Here is a 27316-nt window from a genome sequence, read left to right as displayed (position 1 = left end):
GGGGGGGGGGGGGGGGGGGGGGGGGGGGGGGGGGGGGGGGGGGGGGGGGGGAGTAAGTAGAACATAATTCTCGTCACACATGATTTTCTTAGTATAATTTACCTATAATAATAATAATAATAATAATAATAATAATAATAATAATAATAATAATAATAATAATAATAATACCATCACACGTGATATTCCTATTGTAGTGTGATTTAAAAATTATTACACATGAGTGATGTTTACCTAGTGTACACTCTCAAATAGTAATTGCGACTTGCGGGTTTCCTTTATTACCTAAAAAATAATAGTAAATATTATGTTACAATTTTTTTTTATTTAATTAATAGTAATGCTACCACCCATCCAAATTAAAATTTTCACTCCAATAACCTCCTCTTCCTTATATAACATTTTCTAATTAAACAACTAACTTTGTTTTTAACTAATGACAGGGTTAGTCAACTCTTAAGTGCCCAATGAATTGATACAATATCGGAAGGAAATGATAAGAGGAAAAATTCAAAAGGGGGAAATAATATTTTTTTTAATTAATTGATACGTTAATGTGTCAGCATACATAAATATGAAACCTAAATTGCCCTGAATGAGACCCGGTGTGACTTGATTAAATTAGCTATAATTTATGAGATAGGGATGTTAGTGTAGTATGAACATTTTTAAAAAATAAAATAAAACGAAGAAGAAGAAGAAGAAAGAAACATCGTACATGCTAAAGGTGCTGAGTCGCATTTATAGGTCACATCCTTGCTGTGTCTAAACTGTTTAGTTTAATATACGTGTTACAATTGTTAATCCCATGCATAAACTGTTTAATGCATACATAAACTTATTAAACTAAACTTGTCGTGTAGTAGAAAAATGTTTGGGGTTGGGACAATGTTTATATTTATATTTACATATTTATCAACAATAAATTAATTGGTAATTTTGTAGCTGGTAATGGTTTATTGTGGCATGTAAAACAATTTAATCATTAATTCAAATAGTTTTAATTTTTTACTCATATCATGTTATGTGAGTCAACTCATTTAATAAATCTTTTTTACATTAATGAAAGTACCAAAATAAGTAAAATGTGAGAGTAGGTGAAGTTTTACTCATTAATAATATACATTTAAGATTTATTTGAGTTTATGGCAATCATTATTCTGTAGACCATGGTTCACACATTTGTGTAATGCAAGACATTTTTCGAGGGATTTAGGGGGGATTTTATGCTTAAATTGTCAATTGTTATATAATGCAAGTACAATGTCAACCTTACATTGTGGATCTTGGTCTAAAAAAATATTCAAATTATGTACCTTCATTTATTCTATTGTACCTGCAATTAACATATTATGTACTTGCAATTAATAAATTATATGCTTGCAATTAATAAATTATATACTTGCAATTAACATAATATGTATCTTCAATTTATTTATAGGTACATAATCTAACTGAAGGTATATAATATGTTAACTGTAGGTACATAATGTCGTTTTGAACTATGGTCCACAATCCAAGTTGGGCATTGGTCCATGGTATAATTTGTCATAAATTGTCCATAGTTACATTCTCACAAAAAATCAATTTTGAAACTTTGTAACATCAAACTAATTGTATGGCCAACTCAATTGGGTTACCCCTATGGTCATACTTATAATAGAGTAATACTATATCTACTCGCTTTCTACTCCATGCTGATGTGTTATATTCTAATTGATCTAAAACAATAGTGGGTCACTCATCACTGTTTTTATTTATTCATTTTTCTTTATCCAATAAAATTTGTACACATGACGAGAGTTATATTCCATAATGAGAGTACATTTATCATTTCTATGTTTTTATAATAAAATTTGTACACACAAAAAGAGTTACACTCTATAGGAGTATATTTATCATTTTCCTATATTTATCATGTTTTTGTAATAAAATTTGGGCGTTGCTCTTTAATCTTCCTAGGCCACCTTGACTAAGATGTTTTCCCTTACCTTCAAGGTGAAGACATGTCCAACTCAGACAGCCAAAATGCTTCAGCCTGGGATTACGATGACTTAGTCGAGATAGGCTCCTTCTCAGTCCCTTCTTACGACTTAGTCATCTACGAGGTTGAGAAGTTCTTGGGGAATCGACCGAGCTTTCCTGGTCTTCTAGCGCTCACCGAGACGACCACCCGACCGCTTCTCTAGACGAACCCGAGACCGAGTGGCTACCGCTCCGCTAGTCACCGAGGAAGTTGGGACCTCCGACCATTCCTTGCCGTGGTTAGCAGACCTACCACCAGACTCTTTGCCCCCTACCTCGACCAAGAAAAAGTTCTTAAATAGCGACGGCTTGGGCTAGCATAGCTGTCTTCTAACTAGGGCTGAGGTCGAGGAAATCTCTGCTATATTGACCTTTCGGGTCAAGTTCAACGTCCGCCAGTCACAAGGCAACATCATGGATAGGACACAAGGGGACTAGCTCGGGGTTCATCTTGATTCTTTCTGGGCTCCGCTCACCTTCCCCTTTCAACCCTTCCTGCTGGCTTTCATGAAATACTATGGGGTTCTGCTCAGGCAGATTAACCCTAATGGCCATAGGATATTGGCATGCTTTCTCCAAATCAACGATCGGCATGACCTTCCGTGCACCATCGAGCTATTTCAGTTTTTTTTCTCGGTCCAGGCCCTCTCGGCCAAACATGGCGACGGCGTTTTGTGGATTCAATCCTAGGGCCATCAATAAAGGGTAGAAGGACCAGATCCCGTCGATCAGGTATACTTGGCCGCAGCCCATTCCTCGTACTTGGGCAACCCACTACACGGATCACACACGCCCAACTAAAAAATGAGCTCTCTCGGATGCCGCCATAAAGGTCTCATTTGATTTCTACGATTACCGGGTATTCTGGACAGCCGAGGAATATGCAAGCTAAGCTTCGGGCCCCGCGTTATGACTTAGAAGATAAATACATTCCAGAGACGGTTACTGTAACGATAGCGATTCCGTAGACGACGTCTGGTCCAGGCACGAAAAGTTTGCTCCCGATTAATGACAATTTCATGCACATCATTTCAGGTCGGAAAGCTGGCTAAGACTAACGTTTCTTTTGTCTTGCAGATATATGCTTGAATAGATTTTTCTGGTCCTTGTTGCTCCTTCAACCCCCCCCCCCACTGGCTGAGATCAGCCTGGGGTCGAAGAAAGGCGATTCCTCCCAACCTAGAGCTCCTTCGCCAAAATCATATATTCCCACCGCTCTGTCGCTGGCCGCTGCACAGACGGTCGGCTTGGGATCGGATGCGGTAGTTACCAGGTTCGTTGCTAAGAGGGGGAAAGATAAGGTCTTTGACTCGAAAGTCGAGGAAATATCTTCGCTCAAGCGTCATTGTAAATCTGGCCCGGCGTCCGCCACTCCAGTGGTCGACGTCCTCCTGAAGTATGGGGATAACCACCGAGCCGCTCTACTCCACAAGATTTGCGTTGCCGCATCACCACCCAAGTTGACTCACGACTGGTCAACTGATTAGGTCGATGAACGAATTGCACGTGACTTGATGTAGTTCAGTATCCACATCCTACACTTGAGAGACTATGTTTTTCACCATAGCTAACTGATGTTGCCCTTGTAGATGTCCCATACGGAGGCCATACTCCCGAAAGAGGTTGTCCATCTTAAGAAGACCCTATGCTAGAAGGAAGCCAAACTAAAGAATATGGAACTCCAGATGAAGGCAACCGAGCAGGCTGTGAAGGCGACCAATTTGCGTGCCGACAATGTCGAACTCTAACTCAAGGCGGCCGTGGAGGGTCATCGCGTATCGCCGAACTTTCTCTCGGACTCCATGGCATATCTTGCTCGCCTCGTCGACTGTCTCTACAAGGGCTTCAAGTCCACTAAGGCCTTTTCTAAGCTTTCCTAAAGACCAGGTCGGTGAAGACCTAGTGTACACATACGACACCTTGCATTTCCAAGCGGTCGTCGTGCTATGTAAGGAGAAGTCCAGTCAGCATTAGAGGCGACCGTGGATGAGGACGACCTTCCCAAGCTGTTGGGCATTTTTCCTGCTGAAGTCCCTGATCCCGGGCTCGCTCCATATACAGAGGACATAACTGAACAATCCTCTGGGTAGGCCACTGAGCAACAATAGCACACCGGCTGAAGCGTGGTTCTGATTCTCTAGGAGCCCGGCCCCATTGTGCCAGGAAAATCGACTGTATTTTGACAACTGTCAGCCTCCAGCCTTTGCAACTTGTTTTTTCTTTATAAACCATCGATTTTTCGCGATTTTTTTTTCGTTTAGACCGGGGACCTTGCTCCTAGAATGGGCACCTTGCTCCCATCATCCCATGACCGAGGTAAACAGGTCCGATGACCATTTAGACCAGGCACCTTGCTCTCATTACTCCATGACCGTGGTAAACAAGTCCGAGGACCATTTAGACCGAGCACCTTGCTCCCGTGATGGGCACCTTTCTCCCATCACTCCATGACCGGGGTAAACAGGTCCGAGGACTATTTAGACTAGGCACCTTGCTCCCATCACCCCATGACCGTGGTAAAAATGTCTGAGGACCATTTAGACCGAGCATCTTGTTCCTAGGATGAGCACCTTAATCTCATCACCCCTTGACCGGGGTAAACAGGTCCGAGGAACATTTAGACCGAACACCTTGCTATCGGGATAGGCACCTTACTCCCATCACCCCATGACCGGGGTAAACAGGTCCGAAGACCATTTAGACCGGGCACCTTGCTCCCGAAATGGGCACCTTGCTCCCATCACCCCATGACCAGGGTAAACTAGTCTAAGGACCATTAAGACCAGGCAAAGTGAAGTACAAGTCACTAATCAACACTGCCTATTAGAAGATTGGTACTGACTAACCAAATAGGCATAATTAGATTTCCCGTTTCATTAGCACCAACAAAGTTTCGAAGGATTACAACGGACGAGACTGGAACCATCTAATACATAGCTTAACTATAGCTCGCCCTTCGTTACATAGAATCATAGATATCAACAACCGGGAGGGATCAATGATGAAAGGGCACCAAGTGCTAAGAGTTCCAGACCCGATCAACTGGTTTGCCTGTAGTGGTATTCAGTTTATATGTTCCAGGTAGGGGTGTAAACAAATCAAATAATTTTGATTCGATTCGTGATTCGAATTCGAATATTTCGAATACGAATCCGAATTCGAATACCCGAATTCGAATACACATTTTGATTCGAATGTTATTCAAATCCAAATACAAATCAGGATAGATTCGATTCGAATAGTATTCGAATATTCGAATATTCGAATATATATATATATATATATATATATAAGATACTAAACTAGTAAAGGCATAAACCCTAAGCTAAAATAAAAGTGAGAGCAGGGCAGCCACAGTTCCCAACTTCGCCTCTTCCACCAACTGCTTTGCCCTCTTATTGTCCTCCCCATTTCACGGTAGACCACCGTCGTGGCAAGGAAGCACGGCAACAAGGAGAGCAACTCAGCAAGGCAGGGCACCAACTCCTCACGGCCACTGTCGTTTGGCGAAGGCAACAATCTTCACGACCACGACAATTTTTGTTATATTTTATTTTAATTTATTAAAGAATTTAGAAAAAAAATTTAAGATAGTCATTTCGAATTTGAATACTTGAATCGAATCGAATATATTCGAATAAATTGGTCAAATCGAATACGNGCTAAAGGTGCTGAGTCGCATTTATAGGTCACATCCTTGCTGTGTCTAAACTGTTTAGTTTAATATACGTGTTACAATTGTTAATCCCATGCATAAACTGTTTAATGCATACATAAACTTATTAAACTAAACTTGTCGTGTAGTAGAAAAATGTTTGGGGTTGGGACAATGTTTATATTTATATTTACATATTTATCAACAATAAATTAATTGGTAATTTTGTAGCTGGTAATGGTTTATTGTGGCATGTAAAACAATTTAATCATTAATTCAAATAGTTTTAATTTTTTACTCATATCATGTTATGTGAGTCAACTCATTTAATAAATCTTTTTTACATTAATGAAAGTACCAAAATAAGTAAAATGTGAGAGTAGGTGAAGTTTTACTCATTAATAATATACATTTAAGATTTATTTGAGTTTATGGCAATCATTATTCTGTAGACCATGGTTCACACATTTGTGTAATGCAAGACATTTTTCGAGGGATTTAGGGGGGATTTTATGCTTAAATTGTCAATTGTTATATAATGCAAGTACAATGTCAACCTTACATTGTGGATCTTGGTCTAAAAAAATATTCAAATTATGTACCTTCATTTATTCTATTGTACCTGCAATTAACATATTATGTACTTGCAATTAATAAATTATATGCTTGCAATTAATAAATTATATACTTGCAATTAACATAATATGTATCTTCAATTTATTTATAGGTACATAATCTAACTGAAGGTATATAATATGTTAACTGTAGGTACATAATGTCGTTTTGAACTATGGTCCACAATCCAAGTTGGGCATTGGTCCATGGTATAATTTGTCATAAATTGTCCATAGTTACATTCTCACAAAAAATCAATTTTGAAACTTTGTAACATCAAACTAATTGTATGGCCAACTCAATTGGGTTACCCCTATGGTCATACTTATAATAGAGTAATACTATATCTACTCGCTTTCTACTCCATGCTGATGTGTTATATTCTAATTGATCTAAAACAATAGTGGGTCACTCATCACTGTTTTTATTTATTCATTTTTCTTTATCCAATAAAATTTGTACACATGACGAGAGTTATATTCCATAATGAGAGTACATTTATCATTTCTATGTTTTTATAATAAAATTTGTACACACAAAAAGAGTTACACTCTATAGGAGTATATTTATCATTTTCCTATATTTATCATGTTTTTGTAATAAAATTTGGGCGTTGCTCTTTAATCTTCCTAGGCCACCTTGACTAAGATGTTTTCCCTTACCTTCAAGGTGAAGACATGTCCAACTCAGACAGCCAAAATGCTTCAGCCTGGGATTACGATGACTTAGTCGAGATAGGCTCCTTCTCAGTCCCTTCTTACGACTTAGTCATCTACGAGGTTGAGAAGTTCTTGGGGAATCGACCGAGCTTTCCTGGTCTTCTAGCGCTCACCGAGACGACCACCCGACCGCTTCTCTAGACGAACCCGAGACCGAGTGGCTACCGCTCCGCTAGTCACCGAGGAAGTTGGGACCTCCGACCATTCCTTGCCGTGGTTAGCAGACCTACCACCAGACTCTTTGCCCCCTACCTCGACCAAGAAAAAGTTCTTAAATAGCGACGGCTTGGGCTAGCATAGCTGTCTTCTAACTAGGGCTGAGGTCGAGGAAATCTCTGCTATATTGACCTTTCGGGTCAAGTTCAACGTCCGCCAGTCACAAGGCAACATCATGGATAGGACACAAGGGGACTAGCTCGGGGTTCATCTTGATTCTTTCTGGGCTCCGCTCACCTTCCCCTTTCAACCCTTCCTGCTGGCTTTCATGAAATACTATGGGGTTCTGCTCAGGCAGATTAACCCTAATGGCCATAGGATATTGGCATGCTTTCTCCAAATCAACGATCGGCATGACCTTCCGTGCACCATCGAGCTATTTCAGTTTTTTTTCTCGGTCCAGGCCCTCTCGGCCAAACATGGCGACGGCGTTTTGTGGATTCAATCCTAGGGCCATCAATAAAGGGTAGAAGGACCAGATCCCGTCGATCAGGTATACTTGGCCGCAGCCCATTCCTCGTACTTGGGCAACCCACTACACGGATCACACACGCCCAACTAAAAAATGAGCTCTCTCGGATGCCGCCATAAAGGTCTCATTTGATTTCTACGATTACCGGGTATTCTGGACAGCCGAGGAATATGCAAGCTAAGCTTCGGGCCCCGCGTTATGACTTAGAAGATAAATACATTCCAGAGACGGTTACTGTAACGATAGCGATTCCGTAGACGACGTCTGGTCCAGGCACGAAAAGTTTGCTCCCGATTAATGACAATTTCATGCACATCATTTCAGGTCGGAAAGCTGGCTAAGACTAACGTTTCTTTTGTCTTGCAGATATATGCTTGAATAGATTTTTCTGGTCCTTGTTGCTCCTTCAACCCCCCCCCCCACTGGCTGAGATCAGCCTGGGGTCGAAGAAAGGCGATTCCTCCCAACCTAGAGCTCCTTCGCCAAAATCATATATTCCCACCGCTCTGTCGCTGGCCGCTGCACAGACGGTCGGCTTGGGATCGGATGCGGTAGTTACCAGGTTCGTTGCTAAGAGGGGGAAAGATAAGGTCTTTGACTCGAAAGTCGAGGAAATATCTTCGCTCAAGCGTCATTGTAAATCTGGCCCGGCGTCCGCCACTCCAGTGGTCGACGTCCTCCTGAAGTATGGGGATAACCACCGAGCCGCTCTACTCCACAAGATTTGCGTTGCCGCATCACCACCCAAGTTGACTCACGACTGGTCAACTGATTAGGTCGATGAACGAATTGCACGTGACTTGATGTAGTTCAGTATCCACATCCTACACTTGAGAGACTATGTTTTTCACCATAGCTAACTGATGTTGCCCTTGTAGATGTCCCATACGGAGGCCATACTCCCGAAAGAGGTTGTCCATCTTAAGAAGACCCTATGCTAGAAGGAAGCCAAACTAAAGAATATGGAACTCCAGATGAAGGCAACCGAGCAGGCTGTGAAGGCGACCAATTTGCGTGCCGACAATGTCGAACTCTAACTCAAGGCGGCCGTGGAGGGTCATCGCGTATCGCCGAACTTTCTCTCGGACTCCATGGCATATCTTGCTCGCCTCGTCGACTGTCTCTACAAGGGCTTCAAGTCCACTAAGGCCTTTTCTAAGCTTTCCTAAAGACCAGGTCGGTGAAGACCTAGTGTACACATACGACACCTTGCATTTCCAAGCGGTCGTCGTGCTATGTAAGGAGAAGTCCAGTCAGCATTAGAGGCGACCGTGGATGAGGACGACCTTCCCAAGCTGTTGGGCATTTTTCCTGCTGAAGTCCCTGATCCCGGGCTCGCTCCATATACAGAGGACATAACTGAACAATCCTCTGGGTAGGCCACTGAGCAACAATAGCACACCGGCTGAAGCGTGGTTCTGATTCTCTAGGAGCCCGGCCCCATTGTGCCAGGAAAATCGACTGTATTTTGACAACTGTCAGCCTCCAGCCTTTGCAACTTGTTTTTTCTTTATAAACCATCGATTTTTCGCGATTTTTTTTTCGTTTAGACCGGGGACCTTGCTCCTAGAATGGGCACCTTGCTCCCATCATCCCATGACCGAGGTAAACAGGTCCGATGACCATTTAGACCAGGCACCTTGCTCTCATTACTCCATGACCGTGGTAAACAAGTCCGAGGACCATTTAGACCGAGCACCTTGCTCCCGTGATGGGCACCTTTCTCCCATCACTCCATGACCGGGGTAAACAGGTCCGAGGACTATTTAGACTAGGCACCTTGCTCCCATCACCCCATGACCGTGGTAAAAATGTCTGAGGACCATTTAGACCGAGCATCTTGTTCCTAGGATGAGCACCTTAATCTCATCACCCCTTGACCGGGGTAAACAGGTCCGAGGAACATTTAGACCGAACACCTTGCTATCGGGATAGGCACCTTACTCCCATCACCCCATGACCGGGGTAAACAGGTCCGAAGACCATTTAGACCGGGCACCTTGCTCCCGAAATGGGCACCTTGCTCCCATCACCCCATGACCAGGGTAAACTAGTCTAAGGACCATTAAGACCAGGCAAAGTGAAGTACAAGTCACTAATCAACACTGCCTATTAGAAGATTGGTACTGACTAACCAAATAGGCATAATTAGATTTCCCGTTTCATTAGCACCAACAAAGTTTCGAAGGATTACAACGGACGAGACTGGAACCATCTAATACATAGCTTAACTATAGCTCGCCCTTCGTTACATAGAATCATAGATATCAACAACCGGGAGGGATCAATGATGAAAGGGCACCAAGTGCTAAGAGTTCCAGACCCGATCAACTGGTTTGCCTGTAGTGGTATTCAGTTTATATGTTCCAGGTAGGGGTGTAAACAAATCAAATAATTTTGATTCGATTCGTGATTCGAATTCGAATATTTCGAATACGAATCCGAATTCGAATACCCGAATTCGAATACACATTTTGATTCGAATGTTATTCAAATCCAAATACAAATCAGGATAGATTCGATTCGAATAGTATTCGAATATTCGAATATTCGAATATATATATATATATATATATATATAAGATACTAAACTAGTAAAGGCATAAACCCTAAGCTAAAATAAAAGTGAGAGCAGGGCAGCCACAGTTCCCAACTTCGCCTCTTCCACCAACTGCTTTGCCCTCTTATTGTCCTCCCCATTTCACGGTAGACCACCGTCGTGGCAAGGAAGCACGGCAACAAGGAGAGCAACTCAGCAAGGCAGGGCACCAACTCCTCACGGCCACTGTCGTTTGGCGAAGGCAACAATCTTCACGACCACGACAATTTTTGTTATATTTTATTTTAATTTATTAAAGAATTTAGAAAAAAAATTTAAGATAGTCATTTCGAATTTGAATACTTGAATCGAATCGAATATATTCGAATAAATTGGTCAAATCGAATACGAATCGGAATTTAGGATTCGAACACTAAACGAATTCGAATTCGAATACTCATCAAAATAATCGAATTCGAATCGAATACTGAAGTATTTGACTCGATTCGATTCGTTTACACCCCTAGTTCCAGGCCTTATCACCGCCGAGATGACATAAGGGTCTTCCCAACTTTGAGCTAGTTTTCCACCATCTTGAGGGCGGTTTGCCTTTTTATCTCGAAGGACGTAATCACCGACCTGGAAATATCGTGGTCGAACCCTAGCATCATGGTATGCTTTGACCTTCTTCTGGTACTCTACAATCCTCCGAGCAACTAGCTCCCTTTTCTCTTCCAAGCAGTCTATGTTTGTAACCATGAGGTTCTCATTCTTGTCAGCGTCAAAGTTCTTTTCCTAGAGGTCGGGATCCATGCCTCAATAGGCAAACGGGCCTCTACACCGTAAACCAAGGCGACCAGTGTTTCCTTGGTTGCTTCACGGGGGGTCGTTCGGTACGCCCAAAGGATGTAGGGCAACTCATCAGCCCAACTACGCCCGACTGAGTGTAACATTTTCTTTAACCCTTCCAGGATGGTCCGGTTAGCATTCCCCACTTGACCATTGCCTTGTGGGTAGGCCACAGATGCTTGGACAGACTTGGTGCCCACAGTAGCCAAGAAGTTTTGGAAATGTTCTCCTTCAAATTGCCTGTCATTATTTGTAACCAGTTGGACCGGTCTCCGAATCGTGAGATAACATTCCTCCATAAGAATTTGGCACACTATTGGGATGCGATCATAGCCAAGGGCTCGACCTCGATCCACTTAGAGAAGTAGTCAACCGCCATAATGATGAATTTTCTCTGGCCAGCGAGTTCCTGGAAGGACCCTAGTATATCCACCCCCACCTAGCGAACGGGGTGGCCGTGTTGACCGGTTATGGGCCATAGCGGAGGAGGAGCACTAAGGAAGAAAGGTCGGACCGACCAACCCGAGTGGTTCTAATGAATTGTGCCATGCAGGCCCCCTAGGGGGAGCGGTCGAGAGGCCGATAGTCGGATAGACTGTTTGATGTGAGGTTCGGTCTTGCCATGCTCTACGGTTTAGGGACCGACCACCGTATGGTCGTGATACCCGGGTAATAATCCCCATCAGTCTCAATTCCCCGGTATCGGATATTAACTCCAACAAATTTCTTCGAAAAATTCAGATTGGGCTGCTCAGGTGTGGCTTCGATTGAATTGTTATAAACACACTGCAAATTATGAGCAAATTACGGGGACGATGATTGCGGCGAGATCTTGGGCCAAAGGAACAACTGGGAAACCACACAAATTCGACAAGACAAGAATAGCGGTCCACGACATCGTCCCAAGTCGCAGTTTTCTAGGGTCGAATGAAAAAGAAAGAAAAGAGAAGCAATGGAGAAGCTCTTAGAGAAGAAAAAAAAAGACTAAGATATCATCATTTTTTTACTCATTAAAATTTTTCAGTGAGTTGTAGCCGACAAATTGGTTGGAATGACTGAAATTAAGAAAAAAATAAATAATTAAAGTATTAAATTGACAATTTTAAAATTTATTAACTGCAATTAACAAGATCCGGTAGTCATAAAAGCAAAAGTGGAATTTACATTTAATAATGATTATGCACTAAAAAAATTTTCATAATTTATAGATAGGTTGAGTTTTATTCAACCCCACATGTATAAATAAAGAAGAGAGAGAGAGAGAGAGAGAAAGGATATGCGGCAATGCGCGTTGGATTCACAGGCCAATTGCCCAACCATCGTAACCGTTAAAATGAAGAACTTAGAGCAATCGACGACGAGCGGAGGCTACATCCTTCCTTAATCAAAAGTCGTCTTCTTCTTCTCCGCCTCTTCCATTTGCTGTTTCAAATTTTGCGAGTCCCGACACGACATTATACTGTTGATTCAAATGAGCACGCTGACGACAGCTGCTGTCCTTCCCTTTCCCTTCACCAATCACCAGATTTAGATGGGCCGCCGTCGCCACCGCCTCTATTCTCTCTTCGCCTCCCCGTCGATCTCCTTTTTGTCTCTTCTCTTCCTATTATCATCCTTTGCTTATTTTTCTAATGTCAATGCCAAAGCTAATGCCACCAAGGGCCAAGCTTCTGTCACGCCCATCAATCGCGATCTTTATCATACCAGGTAGGTACCCTTTACCTTATTTTTCTTGTAGTTGCATTTATTCATGGTAATTAGAATGTTGAATTATCAATTAGTACAATGATATGCAGAAAATTTGAATCGTTCACTAGTGAGATCCAGCCGGGAACTTCTGGGTATTTATGATGGTATTGGTACTGGTTTTAGGGACATATCCACTTGTACTAAAAGGAAAGAAAAAAGTTATTCTGCACCCTGCTGTGGTTAATTCTAGTTCACCAGTAGCTTGGCTTTTGGACTAATTAGGAAAGACTGCATCTTTAGTTCTTCTTGTTGATTCGTTTTTTTTCTTTTTTGGGTAGCATTTATTCTTTACCCATTTGACATTTTTGTATTCTGCAGTGGGGCTTTGCTGGAAGAAATTGAGTCGTTGGTGCATCGACACCCAGACAAACTCTCTGTTGGTTTTCTCTTTATCCTTCTTGCTTTGTTGATTTTGGATTCTGTCTTCTGATTATTCATAATTTATGCAGATTGAAACCTTTTCTAGTAAGAATAGAGGGTATCAAGCTGAGACAACTATAGTTACATATTGCCAAGGTGGGAAAGACTGCGATGATAGATCAAAAGTTAGAATCCTGCTTGTAAGTGTTCTTTCCCTCAGTATGTGCTCGTTTATTTTATTAGATGTGATTTGTAATGCTTAGTAGTCCTCAGGCATTACTTAGTATATTTTGCACAGTTAAGAGGGGTGAAAGAGAGGGAAGGAGTAGTGATGCATGTAACTCAGATGAAGACATTGAATTAATGCTTTGTTAGATCTTTTATTTGATTAGGCACAGTGTGAGAAAATCTCAGATTGGGTATTCATTCTATTTTTGACAGATAATTACTTGTGTTCCAGACTTTTGGGCAGCATGGGAGGGAGCTCATAACAACCGAGCTTGCATTACGGATTCTTTCTATTTTAAGCGATGAAGAATTCTTACCAAAGCAATACCCACTTACACTTAATAACACTTTGGACAAACTTGTTATTAAGGTAAGATCTGTTTCAGCTCAATCCCTATGTGATGGTTAACCATCTTGGTTCTTAAGTTTTTTGTATCCTTCATCAATATACTTCCCTCGTATCTTGTTCTCAGATTGTTCCAATGGAAAATGTGAATGGGCGCAAACTTGTAGAGAAGGGGGAGCTTTGTGAAAGAAGAAATGGTTCTGCAGTTTGTCTTTTATTTTTTTATTTTTTGTTGTATCTAGACAAAACAAATTATTTGTGAAATGGATATGAAAATACTTAATATATTTTCAGGAAGAGGAGTTGATCTCAACCGAAATTGGAGTGTAGATTGGGGCAAAAAAGAGAAGGTTTATTCAACATTTTGTTGTTTATGGTTCTATTCTGCTCATTACACTTTATTGGGCTTTGGTCTTTGAATTTCTTTCATGCCATGTGCCAGATCACCTATGCTATGCTTTTGTGTTTAGGAAACAGTTGAGACATGTTTTTACTCTTAAACAATAGATTATAGGTTAATGAATGTGTATCTGTAAAATGATTCTGCTCATTGAACTTCTTATTTTGTGTTTTTCTTATAAGGTTCATTTTCAAGTATAACATGATATTAATATTTGCTAACTCCTCCGCTCTCCCCACTTTTTTGTATCCTTTTAGGATTATGATCCATATGAAGAGAATCCTGGGACTTCTCCCTTTAGTGAGCCTGAGACTCAGTTAATGCGGAAATTATCTACATCATTTGAGCCACATATATGGGTTAATGTGCATTCCGGAATGGAGGCAAGTTTGAGCTCCTATAGTCCTATTAATATATTTTACTGCTGTTCTTCGAATCTAATTTGTTTGTAATTATCAAGGGAATTATCTAAATGTATGAACTATGAAACCTACCTTAATTGTTTGGTTGAAATGTGTTGGTGATTAGACTGCACTTGTAAGGTTTCTCCCATGTAACAACCTTCTTTCTTAGGGAGAGATAATTCTCAGTTCTTATGAACAACACCCAAAAGGTTTAGAGCTTGTTAAATAAAACTATGACTAGAATATGATATCTTTGCACTGACCAACATTAAGCACAGTTTGTAGAAGAATCAACTTGTAAATTATCTCTTTAGTATTCTCATTCCATTTTTTAGTAAATGACAGCCAATTTCATCTCACTTGCAAGAACCTGTTTTTCGTGTTTGAAACAATTCTTCTCTTTGACTTTTTAGGCTCTATTTATGCCATATGATCACAAGAACACAACTCCAGATGGATTTCTCTCCCAGAGGATGAGAATGATGCTTGAAAAGCTGAATCATTTCCACTTGAATGACCGTTGCTTAGTTGGATCTGGTGGAGGCTCTGTAGGGTCAGTATGGTTTAGACAAGGAATATTTCCTGGTTTAATTTTCTAGTACATGTGAAAGCAATCCTGGAAAGAATTAACTTTTTTAAAAAAGATCCAAAAAGATCCTGAAAAGAATTTCTTAAGAGTTAGCTTTGAGGGCGCAACCAAAAAAAAAAAAACAAAGTTTCAAAGGTCACTACTTCCTTGTTTCCTCTGGTGGGGCTCTGATATTATGGTTTGGAAAAATGATTTTTCAAAGAACTTTTCAAGCTCTAACTTTCAAGTGCATGTGTGAAAGACCCGAAAATAATTTCTTAACAGTTAGCATTGAGGGCAAAAAAAGGAGTTTCAAATACCACTAGTTCATTGTTTCCTTCAAACTAATTTTTTTCCCATGCTAATTTTGTTTCGTACTGTACAGGTATCTAGCTCATGGTACAGCAACAGATTACATGTATGACATTGTGAGGGTGCCCATGGCTTTCACATTTGAGGTTTGTGTCATCATTGTTTACATTTTAAGATGACCTGTTTTGGTAAATACATAGACTGACAAATACGCGTAAGTACACACAACTTACAAGTAATAGAATGATGGATAGGGGACTAAATCTAAATTGCTACCCACCAAAAAACAACTTAACATCTTTATTAGATTGAATGACAGAGATAGTATAGAAAATAAAAGATTTAAGAAGCAAAGACAATAAATATAAATAAATTAATGCTAAAGAAGCAATTAAGAAACTGGGAATTAAATTTATTTAAGGAAAATTTATGAGAAAAAATAAAGGCTAGGACTTCTAACTTCACCAATGTAACCTTATTTACTAGTTTAATTTTTTCCCTTGTTTGAATTATCAGTTGTGACAATCAAAAGGGAAATATATTCCCAGCTTGTTTCCAGTGTTTTAGAGAGCATAATTTGTTGATGTTATTGCTATATTTCGATACTAATCAAAGATGAATACAACCGATTAAGATTAGTCATTTAGTTGTTACCTTGGTTTCCTACTTTGTGGATATTTGACAATGACGGAGAGAAATCTCAAACCATAGAATAGGGTGCCATCAAAAGATTATAAACAGAATAAACCAAACTCAATTGAGTAATTAGCAAAACTAAGTTCCATAATAAAACGAGCAAATAAATCACATGGATATGTTAGAACCCTAGACAAAGAGTCTAGTTTCTTGTGATAGTCATAAACATAGCAATTAAATTAATCATGAGTGAAGACATCACTTTGAAGCCTTGTTACATCCCACTTTTGCCACTGGAATTCTTGCTACTTTTCTCGTTGAAGACACATTTTGCCTGCTTAAAGTTATGCTCAAGAAACATTTATGTTGCTGCTGCAACTCACAAGGATCTCCTTTCATAGCTTAAAATCTTAGTCCTAGAAGATGCACAATTAAGGGAATTTAGTCATTCACTCATTCCTAATCTTGAAGTTTTCCAAATCTTGTCTTCTTCTATTAGGAATATTTCCCTGGACCATCTTGCATATTGACATTATTAAATAGTCAATCCATATGCAAAAATATAGAGACTAATGCATAGTCAATCCACTCTTGCAATGCTTTTTTCTGGCAGTAGGTTCCTCTGTCTTCAAAGCTCAACCAGCTATCAACTTAGGCAAAAAAAAAAGTAGTCCTCAATCTCTTCGCGAAAGCTGTAGCCTTTTAAATTAGCTTTCCAATGCTCTGCTTGAATCACCTTAATTGGACTATACACTAATCTGCCTAGAAAACCACACAAGGGTTAAATGTTTTGGAAATAGAGTTTATTTCTTTTTACTCTCTCTTAGAATCATTTTATTCTTTTCTAATTCCTACACCAAAAAATACTTCAAATTAGTGAAATAAACAAATTCTATAGCTATTAAATTGCTCACATTTATCAAATAAATACCATATATTTCATACTCGGTAGTTAGTATAAAATATAAACTCAACAGGACCTGAGTTTCAAAATCTTTAGAACACCTAGTTTATTTCCTTTTTAATATTGCCAGATATCAACGCTCATTTCCTTTGACTATGTGCATTGATATGCAGATCTACGGAGATCCTGAAGCCTCATCAAAGGACTGCTTTAAGATGTTCAATCCCACTAGCATGACCACTTTCAATGTACGCTATTCCTCTGTTTTTATAACCTTGGGTTGTCAACATGACATGAAGTACTACTAACCAGTTAAACCCTATGAAAGATTTCTTACGGAACTTTTCTGTTGCAGAAAGTTCTGAATGAATGGTCTGCTGTATTCTTTACAATGTTCAGCATCAGTGCACACCAGATTGATGAGTTTCATTCGAACGCTTCAGCATCTAGCAGTTTCGAGAAGTGGGTTTCCATCGATGACTACTTGAACGGTTATTTGATGGAGAGGAGAAGTAGGTACGGGAAAAAGATGGAAGTGCTTGAACTGGGAATGCAAGAAATCAGAACATATTTTAGGTTGTTCTTGCTGTCCTCAGTGCTACTACTGTTTATGTTTTGTTCTAGGATCTCAAAGAGCAGTAGGCAGATTGTGTCTGCTATGCCCTTTTGATAGCCATAAAGAAAATAGTACAACAGTTTTAGGAGATTCTTGGAGAAGAAGAAGAGGGTAGGGAAAAATTAACATTCCAGTGTGTAATTTATTGCCTTTTTGTTTTTGTTTTTGTTTTTTTTTTTGGGTTACAATTGCCTTTCCAGGTGTGGAGATTTGTAGTACAAGTGATAATTGTGATTCATGAAAACCTTAGTTGTGTACTCGTCACATTATTTTTATTTTTATTTATCAGAGTTTGGAAAAAAAATTAGTGTTATCTGGAATTGTGAGGATTTTTGTCCTCCTAAATGGAATGAATAAATGCCTTCATGCCAAACTTTAAATGATTTCGCAGTGCATGTTAGGTAAAACTTTCAATTCAGGTTATTGGATTAAGATTTTGTTTTTTAAAAAATAAAGTGTTGACAACTTATTAGTGAGGAAAACACGTAGTTATTATTTGAAAATACATACTAGGTCTATTTGGTGCAATGAGTTTGACCGAGAGAGTGTTGACAAGTAATTTAATCACTTAAAAAAAAATTGGAACAACCAACATTTGAATAAGGTTAGGGGTCAGGTTTTAATGACAAAATCCCTTATTTTGGATTTGGAATTTCAACTTTAAATACGGGGTAACTTTTTCTTGGGGTTTGCTATGACTTTGTTTATTAAAACATATTTTAGGTATTTTATTAATCCTTAATTGTGCATTCGTAGATATAGGAAAAATGTAAACTTCCACTGAGACTTGATGTCATGATCGGTCATTTGGAAGAGTTACTATATGTCACTTGACCACAAAGTCATTGACATGCCACTATATATTTAACAAGTTTTTCTTAGTGTGTACTAAATTTTAGTACATAATAATATGATATAATAATAATAAAATTATAAAAAATATGAGATAGTAGCTATGATAATGTTGATAGGACAAATCATATAATTAAGCGGAGAGGTTCATAACTAACAATGATAATATATAAACATGTGACGAGGCATTGTCTAGGCCAAGGTACTTGTTTGGAAAATATATCACCCTCTTATTAATGTAGAGTGGTTAAATTATTTCCTATTTGTTATACCTGAATTTTTTTTCTTTTTAGTTTTGTGATCTTTCTTTGTTGCTTGAGAAAATTTTACTATAGTGAAAAAGTTTCAATACCTACTATTATAAATAAAATAAAAAAATGGCATTTTTATTCTTAAATTATAAAAAAAATATGTCAAATATTTTTTTTGGTCTTGTAATTATAACCGTTGTTATATTTCATCCTTCAATTGTTTGCCAAGTGACTTTTTTATGTTCCTAAATTCTATTAGGGTTAGATTAAAAAAGTCACTTCGTAAACAATTGAGGGACGGATTGAAAAGTAACAATCGCATAACTTGATGAATGCAAAGTGTTATTCCTGATAACTTTGGAGACAAAACGTGCCATTTTCTTTAAATAAAAAGAAGTGATGTGCTAAGTGGGGTGTAAATGAACCGAGTCGCACGTGAGCCGCTCGGTCAAATTTGAGCTCGAACTGAACTCGAGCTAGTTCTTTTCACAATCGAGTCGAACTCGAGCACAAATATTTTAAGCTCGTGGCTCATCGATCCGCTCGCAAACCACACACGCACACACATATTCATTTATATTTATATTTATATTTAGGTGTAAATGAGCCGAGCAGCTCGGTCAACTTCGAGTTCGAACCGGCTTGTTTCATAACCGAGTCGAGCTCAAACTTCAATTTTCTAGTTCGGTCGAGCTCGAGCTCGAGCTCAAGCCCACCTATTATTTATTGAGCTCAAGCTCAAGCTCAACTCAACTCATTTACAGCCTCACTGCCAATTACTATGTAGTGTGATGGTTCATTTATTACCATTCTAAATGGATGATCACATGATCGAAGTCTTGAAAAAGTATAGAACATATACTACCATGTAAATAATCATTAGAATTTTAAACAAAATAAATGATGTCATTTTAAAATAATTATCATGCTATGTACAAAACTGTTACAAACTCTTCTATTTACATTATAGTCAATCTTTCCGTCATTTTAGAATTTGCTGAATTATTATATACTCCGGTATCATTTTGTATATTTTCAGTTTGTTTTGTATTATTACGTTATATTACTGTTCTGACAACCTTGGAAGCATGATTGTGGATTGTGTGAGAATCAGAGAATTTGGCATGATGATAATTATGATGTTGAAATGGTAATTTAGGAAAGAGCATGGCATCATAAGATGATTGAAATAGCAAGTGACTTCAAAATAACAAACATAATAAATCAAAAGTAATGAAACATAGGAATTTGCTTTATACGGAGTATACCTTTTCTCTAATCTCTTCCCAAACAATACTATCACAAAAATAATAAGATTATTAAAAAATGAATTCACAAGGGTCATATAGATAAAATATGATTGAGTTAATTTTATATTTGGTTCTAAATTTATAAGATTTTTGAACACTCATTAAAATGGGGTTGGGTTAAAGCCTATAATCTAGGTTCAAATCCTCAAGTAGTTCTAATCAGGATGATCGTTCCGACCTGAACTAGTAGAGTTTAGCATTTGAACAATGTAGAGTTACTGTAGTTTTCAGCTAGTTCGACTACAACTTTAGGTCGGAAAGGTCGAGATTATGATCGGTCAAGGTTGGGAAGGTCGAGATTATAATCGGTCAAGGTCGGGAATGGTTTCTCTTGGTGGCCGGACCAGATATTAAGCAGGCGTATGGTGCGAGTGGGAGGTTTACTTAGGAAATATTCCCTATCTTATTCTTATTCTTAAAAATTACAAATTATATTATAAATCTTACAAGTTCAATTATATTTATAAAAATGTTATCGCTCACCCACGGTAATGTGAGAGTTCGGATCTCATTATTGGGACACCTTGACTGATCAAAGGATTCAAAATTGATGAAGACTTTGTGCGCGTAGAATGTATATGTAAGGAGTGAGAACCTTGTGATTAGGAACGATCGCAATTTACTTTCTTCACCAACTTCTAGACAAGAGTTATGAAAATTTAGGATTAATTGGGTTAAGATCGGAAGCTTAATGTATATAAAAAAAGAAAAATGACCGCTCCAAAAAGGTAAAAAGGAGCCATAATCATTTCGTCGTTGCAGCGTTTGGAATACTTGAATCTGGCGAAAGAACACAGTAACCCAACCCAGCTAAAGCTATGAGCTACAAAATGGAATCCTTGTCGCCATCGTAAAACCTTCCCCGGTTGAACCAATTCCTTCTCCTCTCTTCCTTCTTCACCAGGAGGAGGGGTTCAGAGAGGGGGGAATCCACACGTTTCCACATGGCGTCCCATCGGCGGCGCCACCACCAGTATACCACCCGTGTGCGCTTTCTAATTCCGGCTATCTCCGCCATCTCCGGCCTCATTCTCCTCCTTTTCTTCTTCCTCTTCTTGCTCGCACCTCCTCTCACTGATAACCATCAACTCCACCTCCTCCGCCGCCATATCTCGGTAACTTACTCACCTTTCTCTCCCTCTACACTGCACATCTCACATCCCTGCCTAGTTGCGGCGTTTGTGTTTTTACGCCTGAAAATCCACAGCCACAACCCACAGGCATTATTGTATGTATGGACGCAGAGTTATTGAGCTTATTCAACCTTGTGTTTCAGGTCAATGAGGGCGTTATTAATGAGATTGGAGTCCCGGTGTTTAATGTTCCGGTTAGGGTTTAATTTGAGCTCGGCTTATGCTCTACTTTGCCTTTATCAATTTGTTGCTTTGATTGGATCTGAGTTTTCTAAAATGTGATTGAATTTTATTTTTGGGATCTAGATAAGTGGAATAGTGCATGATCGGGATCTCTGGAGGTCAAAAAATGCCAAATTCTTCCATGGTTGTAGTAATTCCAGTAGCAAATTTGCGAGTAAGCTTCATAAGAGCTCCATACTCAGTTCTTTTGTATTCCTCACCCGCTAGATAATCAATTTCTTTCTTACACATTACTATATTAGTAGGGTACTGCTTGTACATAAACTGAAATTGGTAACACTTAAGTTTCTTAATATGCCTAGTCCTTTTGGTCATTTGGTGGTTCTCGGTTTTACATTTCTGACCAATCTGCAGAGGCTAAAGACATCACACATCCAAATCGATACTTGTTGATTGCAACCAGTGGAGGTCTTAACCAACAGAGGACGGGGGTAATTTTTTGAACACATTTTTTCACTGTTGGTTTAGGAATTTGATGTCAAAGTAGTGAGACAAAACCTGTGATATGACTAGTTGTTCATAGTTATCTCGTTCAATTTCTTCATTGTCTTATTTAAGAACGTATTTAAGACTACTTGCTTTAAGGCACAATATCTGAGGGAAAGCTTTCTTGTTGAGGTTCTATAACCAGAAGGCTGAAAATCTGTTTTTGACAGTAATAACTCCCATTACCTACTTCTTGATAGTTTATGCAAGTCATTATGTTTGAACTTTCTTAGTTTCTTAGCCATTGGGCCTTGGCTTTTAATTTCTCTCTTTTTTTACTTTTACATGGAGAATCTCCAATTACTTTTACTGTTAGAAGGAAAATGTCTTAAAGCATTTGATGACTGGACCTTTACTGACATGTTCAAACCTGCACAATGATAGTGATTCTGTATTTGCTTAAAGTTGTGTTCTTGGATGCTGTGGTAAAAAAGATGATACTACTAATTATTAGCTCTATTATTGGGCACTACTGTATTTAAGTTCTTGCTGTTAGTCTACTGTCTGGGTTCACAAAAGTATGCTTAGCGATTAAATATATATGGTGTGGATTTCTTGTGCGCTGCATATGGCAGATAACAGATGCAGTTGTTGCTGCTCGAATTTTGAATGCTACCCTTGTTGTTCCTACTTTGGACAAGAAATCCTTCTGGAAAGATTCTAGGCAAGTAGTGGACAATTCCTTTGTTTATGCTCACTGCCTTTCTTATACTAAGGTCTAGGGCTAGTGGTATGTTAATAAACTTAAAAGAGCTTATGACTATTACATGCAATTCTGAAACTTAACAACTAACATTAGTCCTTTGGTTTGCAGTGATTTCTCAGACATATTTGATGTCAATTGGTTTATATCACATCTTACAAAGGATGTTAAAATCATAAAAGAGCTCCCGCTTAGGAGAGGACAGACATGGGTTCCACATACTAGAAAGGTTCCCAGAAAGTGCAATGAAAAATGCTATTTAACTCGGCTGCTGCCTGAATATTCAAAAAAGCATGTATGTCTTCTACTTATTTATGGTAGACACAAACATATTGAGAATAGCTCAGAAGCATCTTTCTGTACAAACTTGTTAACGAATAAAAAAAAAATGGTTTGCCTGATATTGGTTAATAATTTATTTCTCAACTTTTTTTGTACATTATTTTAGCAGTATATGTTTCTTAATTACATCTATATTCTTATTAATTGTTTTTACATATCTTGTCTGATAGTGGAATGCCTATGACAATTTACACATTTATTTGCCAGTAACAGCTGTTGTACCAAATTATCACATAATATTATGTGATTTAAGTGAATTGTACTTACTGAACATGGAAGTACTACATTGTATTATTGTGCTGAAATAACTATAGATATGCAACTGTGGATCCCTGTCATGCTGAATTGCTGCAGTTCCTTTTGGATGGTGAAGTAAGAATTTCCAGTGCATAATAGACACAGAAGTTGTGAATCCATTTTATTTCAAAGAATAAACAAATTTTCCTTCTCTTTGGTGATTGGTGTTTTAAGAAACTAGGCTAGCCCCATAACTCCATAAGATGAAATTTACCAACGTCTCACTGCCAATTGAATTTGCTGAATCTATACCTAGCTGTGATCTAGCCTTTGTTGACTAAGCATAAATGTAATCTAGATCTAAAAGGGACAGCAGCCCTATTCTGGGACTTAACCTGAGAAATATACAGCAGTTATCCATAGCCTGCAGTCAATTTGGAAAATAGTCCTTAACTTTGTCGATTGCTATGTAGCTGTCCTGCTTGTAGATAGAAAAGTGGATATTGCATATTTGCGTTGCTTTGTATGTACAAGTGTTAGTAAGGTCTTGATTGAATCATTTTTATTCTAGGCCAGTATAACCTATGTGTTTTCTGCAGGTAGTTAGACTCACCAAGTTTGACTACAGACTTTCAAATAGGTTGCAGACCGAGTTGCAAAAGCTGAGATGCAGAGTTAATTATCATGCTTTGAAGTTTGCTGACCCTATACTTGAAATGGGTAAGGAATTGGTCCAGCGAATGAGGTTGAGGAGCAAGCATTATATTACGCTTCATCTAAGGTTAGTTGTCAATTTCTCTCTGGGCTTGAATATTCTATTTCTTTCACTTTTCCTTTTTTCTCATACTCTGTTCTTGATTACTTTTAGTTCTAGTTGTGGAGTATAGAATCAAATCCAGTAATTCTGAACCAATTTTACTGCCTTCATAATTTCAACCATAATGAAGGTGCAGATGAAATGTGCTGAGGATAAAATCATAAGATCAGGGCCCTTCATAAGTTTGTAATCTATTAGCACCATTACAAAATAATTTGTCAGTTAAAGAGTTCTAAAGTTACTTTTTAATTATTTAAACCATACTTTTTGCTTTCTTTGGGTACCGGGGATTGCTTGGCAGTAATAATGGCTGCAGTGTGATGTTGATTATCTAGTTCAGAAAGATAGTCATTAGAAAGCTTACTGATATGAGTTAATTCATTTTACAGGTTTGAACCTGATATGCTTGCATTCTCAGGATGCTATTATGGAGGAGGGGACAAGGAAAGAATAGAACTTGGGAAAATACGGAAGAGGTGGAAAACTCTACATGTAGGTCTAACTACCTATTTCTATATCCTGTTATGTATTTTGATACCAAAGTACCAAACACAAGTGTAACTTTAGTATGATTTTTTTAAATTTCTTTTTCACGTTAAGTGTTTGATTTTCTCTATGGTTCTTTTCCTGTTTTCTCCTTTTCACTCATGTCTCACTCTCCACAATTATAGATCAGGACTAATGTGTTTATCAAGGATAATAAACTATTTACTCCAAGGATGCACTATTTTCCCTCCGTTGTATAAGTATAGATAGTTTGCGTAATAAAGATGGCTGGGCTTCTTCTGGACAACCAGATGGTTGACATGACCCCTTATTTATATTTGGTTTAGAAAATAATATTGAGAGTCAAATATGAATACAGCATTTAAAGGTGTCTTAATGATAGAAATACTATGTTGGCTTGGTGACCACTTTTCATTGTTTCACATTTCAAACAGAAATTTGATATCAATAGTGTCTATTCTAAATTATTATTATTATTATTTTAACTACTTTCTGCTACTTAATAGTTTCTAAACTGATTTCACTCTATAGAGTAGCAACCCAGATAGGATGAGGAGGCAGGGAAGATGCCCTCTCACTCCTGAAGAAGTGGGTTTGATGCTGAGAGCACTTGGATACGGCAGAGACGCTCATATCTATGTGGCATCTGGTGAAGTATATGGAGGGGAAGAGACATTGGCACCTCTAAAGGCTCTCTTTCCAAACTTCCATTCAAAGGACACTATTACGACAAAAGAAGAATTAGCACCATTTTCTCGATTTTCTTCTCGCATGGCTGCATTAGACTTCATAGTTTGTGATGAAAGTGATGTTTTTGTTACGAACAACAATGGAAACATGGCAAAGATATTAGCTGGGCGAAGGTTTGCTGTTATTTTGATAATGTGTATATATTTCTAAAAGAGTTATGGTATTGGCTAATTTGTATCTTTCTCTCGATGGCAGGAGATACTTTGGACATAAACCTACCATTCGGCCAAATGCCAAGAAGTTATGGCGTCTGTTCTTAAACCGGAATAACATGACATGGGAAGAATTTGCATCTCGATTGCGCACATTTCAAAAGGGCTTTATGGGGGAACCTAAGGAGGTGAGGCCAGGCAGGGGTGAGTTTCATGAAAACCCTTCAACCTGCATATGTGAGGATTCTGGTGCCAAAGCAGAGGCGAATTCAGATCCTCGGAGAATTGGTAACGAAGATATAGCATCACAGAAAGAAACTGAAGATCATAATGCAGACAATGAACCAGAAATATCTGAACCTGAGGATGAAGAAGACGGCTTAGAAGGTGAAGAATTCTCTGAAGCTTTATTCAATGTAACAGATTATGACACATCAATATCTGAGGAGCCTGAGTTGGAAGAGATGCTTTCTGATTGATTGATAAAAGGAGCAAAAAACCAATTTTTTAGAGGCCGAGCATTGTAAATAACAAATTCCTTTGAGGGAATGTGATATCGCGGTACCTTCTTCACACAATGAGCTGCAGTTTGGTCATCATCTCTCAACTCAGTCGATGGCAGAATAGAGAAATTTTGATTAAACAGAAATGAAGACAAAAGTCTTGTATTGGCAATGAGATTGACAAGCCTGCAGAAGGTATATTTAGTTAAAGGGGGTGGGAGAATAGTGGGGTGGTGTATATGGTATATCATGTATAATACCAAGTAGAATCTCGTTTTGTTTTGTTTTGTTTTGTTTTTGTTTTTATTTTTTTGGTTTTCTTATCCCAAATGACTGACTTGATTGAAGGTAGGTTAAATTTTACAAGGTCAAATGTATACTGTGCTATATACAACATGCCGTTTCTAGTAGACAAACTAGGCGACCTGCTATTAACATTACAGGTTCTCTTTTAAGGGTTGGACAATTAATTGCATTTTGTTGCCTTAATATATTTTCCCTCTTCCCATAACAACCATTTGGCTTGCCCAAAAATTATAGTCATTTTCATCTTTGTTTAACTCAAATGTACACCAAGCAGTTGTTATGCCATGGACCCGGTCCACCTTGAAAGGTGGACTTAGATCCATGTTCACAATTTTAAAACTATATTCACAATTTTAGAACTTTATGTTCACAATTTTTAAACTCTATATTCATAATTTCTGAACTCTATATTCACCGTTATAGAGCTCTATGTTCCCAATTTCAGAACTCTATATTCAATAGTATAACAAAAATGAGAGCCATTGAATTTGCCTAAATAAACGTCCAGGATCAACAATGATTAAAAAAATACGGTGGCAATTTGGTCTTAGGTCAAATTTAAGGTGCATGGTTTTTAGCTTTAGGTGCGTTAGTTTTTGAAACTTATGTGCGTCAGTTTAAAGTTTTATTTGTGTGGTTTTCCTTTTTAAGGTGCGTGTGAGTTTTCTTTCTTAAGGTGCATGGTTTGTGTGCTTAAGGTGCGTTAGTTATTGAAACTTAAGGTGCGTCGGCTTAAGATTTTAGATGCGTGGTTTTCCTTTTTAAAGTGCGTGAATTGTGTGCTTAAGGTGTGTCAGTTGTGAAACTTAAGATACACCATTTAAAACTTAAGGTGCATGGTTTTCCTTCTTAAGGTGTTTTGTTTATGTGCTTAAGATGTGTCATTTTAATGCTTAAGGTTAGGTGCGTCATTTTTACATTTAAATGGGGCATGTGATCATGATGAAGCTTTGTAGCAGCTGACATGGAATTGAAGACTCTCCTGCAAAAGAAGTTGATTTCCTTTAAATTAAATGTGTGGGTATGATACAATATTTTGTGATTATTATATTATATATATTTGATTTGTCAAAGCTGAATTGGCTGTCCCTAAGTGTGTGGCATATATATC

General features: G+C 38.4%; 3 protein-coding genes across 3 annotated transcripts in view; 2 read left to right on the top strand and 1 right to left on the bottom strand.

The window, feature by feature from the left end:
* The window catches only part of LOC116006675 (HMG1/2-like protein), a 111077-nt gene that overhangs the window by 2074 nt on the left and 81687 nt on the right, over window positions 1-27316 (bottom strand). The window lies entirely within an intron of this gene.
* Window positions 12347-17926, top strand: LOC116006672 (metallocarboxypeptidase A-like protein MCYG_01475). Its single transcript, XM_031247138.1, has 11 exons — window positions 12347-12797; window positions 13158-13215; window positions 13289-13399; window positions 13660-13797; window positions 13901-13970; window positions 14068-14123; window positions 14431-14556; window positions 14991-15130; window positions 15531-15603; window positions 17171-17245; window positions 17353-17926. The coding sequence occupies exons 1-11, from the start codon at window positions 12622-12624 to the stop codon at window positions 17665-17667; spliced, it is 1338 nt and encodes a 445-aa protein (XP_031102998.1). The 5' UTR covers window positions 12347-12621; the 3' UTR covers window positions 17668-17926.
* LOC116006670 (O-fucosyltransferase 6-like) lies at window positions 20773-26390 on the top strand. The gene is made up of 10 exons (XM_031247135.1): window positions 20773-21141; window positions 21303-21353; window positions 21466-21556; window positions 21757-21833; window positions 22464-22552; window positions 22703-22886; window positions 23770-23951; window positions 24377-24479; window positions 25026-25357; window positions 25440-26390. The coding sequence occupies exons 1-10, from the start codon at window positions 20971-20973 to the stop codon at window positions 25873-25875; spliced, it is 1716 nt and encodes a 571-aa protein (XP_031102995.1). The 5' UTR covers window positions 20773-20970; the 3' UTR covers window positions 25876-26390.

This window comes from Ipomoea triloba, chromosome 15, assembly GCF_003576645.1.
Source record: "Ipomoea triloba cultivar NCNSP0323 chromosome 15, ASM357664v1".
Classification (NCBI taxonomy): domain Eukaryota; kingdom Viridiplantae; phylum Streptophyta; class Magnoliopsida; order Solanales; family Convolvulaceae; genus Ipomoea; species Ipomoea triloba.
The sequence above is the reverse complement of the archived record's forward strand: the minus strand, read 5'-3'. Positions and strand labels throughout refer to the sequence as shown.